Source organism: Miniopterus schreibersii (genome assembly GCF_964146895.1).
Source record: "Miniopterus schreibersii genome assembly, chromosome: 12".
NCBI lineage: Eukaryota > Metazoa > Chordata > Mammalia > Chiroptera > Miniopteridae > Miniopterus > Miniopterus schreibersii.
Window position 1 is genome coordinate 38234896 of NC_138112.1, and position 5100 is coordinate 38239995.

General features: G+C 42.9%; 1 protein-coding gene across 1 annotated transcript; it reads left to right on the top strand.

Moving 5' to 3' along the window:
* Positions 1-3929: 3929 nt before the first annotated feature.
* Positions 3930-4868, top strand: LOC308565169 (olfactory receptor 51I2; the record flags this gene model as incomplete). The annotated part of the gene is made up of 1 exon (XM_081153979.1): positions 3930-4868. The coding sequence occupies one exon, from the start codon at positions 3930-3932 to the stop codon at positions 4866-4868; it is 939 nt and encodes a 312-aa protein (XP_081010105.1).
* Between the last annotated feature and the right edge of the window lie 232 nt (positions 4869-5100).

Sequence of the window (5100 nt, forward strand, 5' to 3'; positions counted from 1 at the left end):
AAGGGAGCTTCCACTTCCCCTTCTCCCTCCTCCCTGAAGGAGTCAGAAACCTTGGTTAGCAAGCGGGGGATGGCAGAAGGGGAAAGGATATAATCTGGACACTAGGAAGCTTAATTTATAACCTGAGATTGGGTATTCTAACTACTTACCAGAGGATGTATTATTATCTGAATGTGACCAGAAATCTCAAGGAACTGAGTTTTCCATTAGGGGTAAAGAAATGACTAGCCCTATCCAGTACATTTAAAGGGAAAAGTAAAAACAGTTATTTTCTGATTATACCTTATTTGTGGGCTTGGTCAAAATATTAAGTAACCCTGGGATCTCTTAGAAGGTGCTGACCCCCTCTCATCATAGTGCCTGGCCATCCATCACCAGATGGTGCCTTGCTTTGGGTATTGAAATGGTCTCGCAAATTACTGAGTTATTTTTTCAGCTAAAAGAGCATATGCTTTATTCTCATAAGTCAGTACGGACCTCAAGAGACTAAAACCTTCCTGATGTATTTTCAGACACAAAGTCAGCCTCACTCCTCTCTCTCCTGGGGCTTAGAGTGAGATATAAAAGCAGCAGGAATGAACTCACTTTAGGAGATAGAAGGATGTGCTGTTCTGTGGTATCTCTCATCTGACTCTCTTCTGGTGAGTCCTGAAACTCTATGGGGGTAAGCTAGATGACTCTCCTGAATTCTGCTCCAAGAAAGGGTTAAATTAGGACAGGGGTAGGACAAGGGTAGGACAAAGAAGAGACTGGGTGGAGGTTATCTGATAGCAGCATTTTGGAGTGATCAGAGCAGGTGGAAAGGTCCCTCATCTTGGGGTTCTTGTTTGGAAACTGCCACTAACTGATTCTGTAACTATCTGGCTAGCTCAGGGTTCCAGAGTCAATTCCTTGGAATCAGGCCTTCTATGATTTATTAACATTGTTGCAAGGTCAGGAAGGAAAGTGCGACTCAGGGCACAGGAAAGGTTCAGAAATCCAGGAGCAAAGTGGTCACAACCTATTATTCCCTGACTCGAACTAACAGCTGAGCCAGGACATGAGGTCAAACTGTCTTATCTTATAAATTTTGAGATAAAATATATAAAAGTCCCCCAGGAGATTAAAAGATTTGAAGAAATCAGTTAGTCATAAACTTTACATGAACCATAAATAGCTAAGCATTTATCTTACTATTCATGATGCAGATTAAAACCCATGGTCTTTAGAGCAGCCTCTCTACACATCCCTCCAACCCCATGTCTACCTTATTTTGCTTGTTTTCAACATCCTTAGCAAATCTTCTTTGGCATTCTTTGTTTGACCAAGAAATAAAAAGTAAAATAATAGAACATCAGAGCCATAAAGGATCTTAGACTATGTGGACCCATCTGTAATAGTGTCAACAATAAAAAACAAAGAGTATGTCCTTGAAAATATTCCATATAAATAAGAGGTCACTGAAAGAATTCATTTTTGCAGGCTCATACAACCAGGGCATGTCAGTGCCAAGGTGAAACCCCAGGCCTCCTGATCCCTAGTCCAGGACCCGTTTCCCTAAACCACTCTGGTTCCTATGTGACTTCAGTTAAAGGAAAGTTTCCAGATTCCAAAAGAAATATAGTCCAGCATTGGACACAATTACTTTTTGCATCATTGCCTCCACATTTATCTGACTTTAGCATTTCCTTTGTTCAAGGGCACCTAAGATATATCTCCATTTAGAAATAGGTGCCTGTATTTTCCTTTTCAACTTCTCCAACACTTTAATGATGCCTCAAAGATCTCAGGAAAATATTAGAGAATTTTAAGGATCTTTTTAAAATGGAGATTTTTATTACCTACTTGCCATGCTCAACAAGGCAAGCTCACCTCAGTGGGCTTCAGTGTCCACATCTGTCCAGGATAAAATGAGTAACTGGCTGCAAAGTCTCTTCAGATTGTCTAGGAAATAGCATGTACGCAATAAGAATATTAAGTATAGTTTTTTCTCACTGTGTTCTTCTCTTCATATACAGCCAGAAGGTCAATGGCCATTGGGAATGACAGGTAGCCTTTTTGCTATAAATACTAAAATTCAGGCTTTCATACCCAGAAAGACTCTGGCCTTGCCCTCACAGAATGCTGCTTTTACCGAAGCCTATTTTCTTATCCCTTCTCTTTATGTTCCCTTTATATGAGTTCAGTTCTCTTCTGTTTTCTCTGATCACCTCTGCGATGCACTGTATAAAAAGTGGGAATTGTAGTCAGGTGTGGGAGATAAGAAACGAAAAGGGTCGGTCAGTGCTGGATCCTGAGGAGTCACAGTTCTGGATGGGAGACAGGCATGCACAGGCTGAGCTCCTGGACCAGAAGAAATGTGATCCATCACACGGAGAAGTGGTCACTGACTTTGTGGGAACCACAGGAAGATCCGGGTTCTCTACAACCAGAGAAATCCCAGGAAGGTGTTCTGGAGCTGCGTCACATCCCGTCTCTGTGGCCTTCAGATACCTGGGGCTCCCAGGTCCCCCTCTTCCTCCAGGCCCATCAAAAGGAATCTGAGATCATGCTGTGGCTTGGCCTTGTTAGAGGCTGGAGAGGAAGGGGAAGGGAAAATAGTGGTATGTGTTTCTGGAACTCTTCTTCCAAAAGAAGGTGCTTCATAAGCCTGACACATGTCTGCCAGGTGAAAAGCCTTCTGGCCTCTCTATCGCCATTCATGATGAGTGAATGAACATGAAAGGGGTTCCAAAACATTAGAATGATAGAGGAATAGCATCCATTATTTAATAATCACTCTCACAAGGAAATGGTTGTGAGTGAGCCTCCAGGAAATGAGTGTGTAATATGTATAAGAAAAACTGTGAGTAAATCCCCAAGGGGAGAAAAAGGTGCTGCAATGTGGGTGAGTTAGTAAGAGTGAGCATGTGGAAATCTACAAATATGCAGGTGTTGTGTTGTGTGAGTGTATAAACCTACGCGTAACATGAGTGTTATGCATATTTAAATGCTACATATATGTCAGTGTGGACAGAGCATGACAGGGTGCGTGCATGTCCAAGAGTATACAGGTCAGGGGCGGTGTGCGCATATATTCGTATAATACGAGTAAGATGGTGAGAGACTGAGAGCTGTCGGTGTTTCGTAAGAGTATGAATGGGATCCAGTATAAGGCTGGTGTGGAGGGTCCTGAATGTGTCTGTGTGAATAATGGACCTTTAGAGAGTATATATGACTGTAAAAATCTGTATTTGGAACAATGGCCTTCCACAGGCTGCCTGTTAGTGTACCTATAGAAATATTGAGGGAAGAATTCATACACTTTTAAAAAGCACGAACAGCTTTGCGCCTTTGCAGAAACATATGGCTTCTTTGTTGCTTTTATTTTGCAGCAACTCTGACAATGAAAAGCTGATGTCCACAGCCCACTCCCTTCCCCTCCCTGACCAAGCACACATACATCAAACTAGCTCTGGGGAATGCTCTTATTAATCAGTGACATATCTGAATGAAACAACATTTTCAAGGGTAGATTTAAATAAATACTTCCAAGAGCTATTGATAATTCAAATTCTTGGTGTCTTTTTATAATAATGATCCATAAATTATAGCTTAAACATTTCTATTCAATAGTGCTTCTAAAACACATTAAAATTGTGAAAAATATAGTTTAAATATTTTCCTAGTAACTAACTGATATTTTTGAAGTATTTGTCAATGTCTTTCTTCTTCCATTAAACAGATGGAAATAGTAGCCCAACTTCTGTGGCCAGATGACCATAAAATATAAAGCAAGGATGTTTGCACGCATTTTCCCCAAAGCAGTGATTTCATGAATGCATCCATTTCCAATTGAATAGACGTCATCTGCTGTGTCTTTCACGCCTTGGTTTCTCCAGTAAGTGCAACTCTCAGAAATCTCCAACTCATAAGGTCTCACCCTGAAGAGTATCCTGCTTCCTCCTGCCATGGGATTGTTCAATGTCACTCACCCTGCTTCCTTCCTGCTGACCGGTATCCCTGGTCTGGAGAGCTCTCACCCCTGGCTAGCAGGGCCCCTCTGTGTGATGTACGCTGTGGCCCTTGGGGGCAACTCAGTGGTCCTGCAGGCTGTGAGAGTGGAGCCCAGCCTCCACAAGCCCATGTACTACCTTCTGTCCATGCTGTCCTTCAGTGATGTGGCTATGTCCATGGCCACCCTGCCCACTGTGCTCAGAACCTTCTGCCTCAATGCCCGCAACATTGCTTTTGATGCCTGCCTAATCCAGATGTTTCTCATTCATTCCTTCTCCATGATGGAGTCGGGTATTCTCCTGGCCATGAGCTTTGACCGCTATGTGGCCATTTGTGACCCCTTGCATTATGCCACGGTGCTCACCAATGGAGTCATTACTGGAATGGGTGTAGCTGTGACTGCGAGGAGCTTCATCACCCTCTTTCCTCTTCCCTTCCTCCTCCTGAGGCTGCCTATCTGCAGATCCAATGTTCTTTCCCACTCCTACTGCCTGCACCCAGACATGATGAAGCTGGCCTGTGCTGATATCACTATCAACAGCATCTATGGACTCTTTGTTCTCGTATCCACCTTTGGCATGGATCTGTTTTCCATCTTCCTCTCTTATGTGCTCATTCTGCGCTCTGTTATGGCCATTGCTTCCCATGAGGAACGCCTGAAAGCCCTCAACACCTGTGTGTCGCATATTCTGGCTGTACTTGCATTTTATGTGCCAATGATTGGGGTCTCCGCAGTGCACCGCTTTGGGAAGCACGTTCCTCGCTACGTGCATGTCCTCATGTCCAATGTCTACCTTTTTGTACCTCCTGTGCTCAACCCTCTCATTTACAGTGCCAAGACGAGGGAGATCCGCCAAGCCATCGTCCGCATGTTTCGCCGCATCAAAATGTGACTTTCATGTTTGGCTCTAAAATCCGATATTTATTGTAACTGTAGGCTGTCATCTATAGTATCATCGTGATTGTTGTCATCATCATGATGTCATCATGAAGAGTAAGATAGATATGTGTACTAGAAGAAAAGGAAAAGATCATAAAATGAAGTGACAAAACTAGTAGCACATGACAAAAGTAGTACATTCGGCAAATATTAATGGCATTGTTAGAAAGATAAATAGAGGCAAT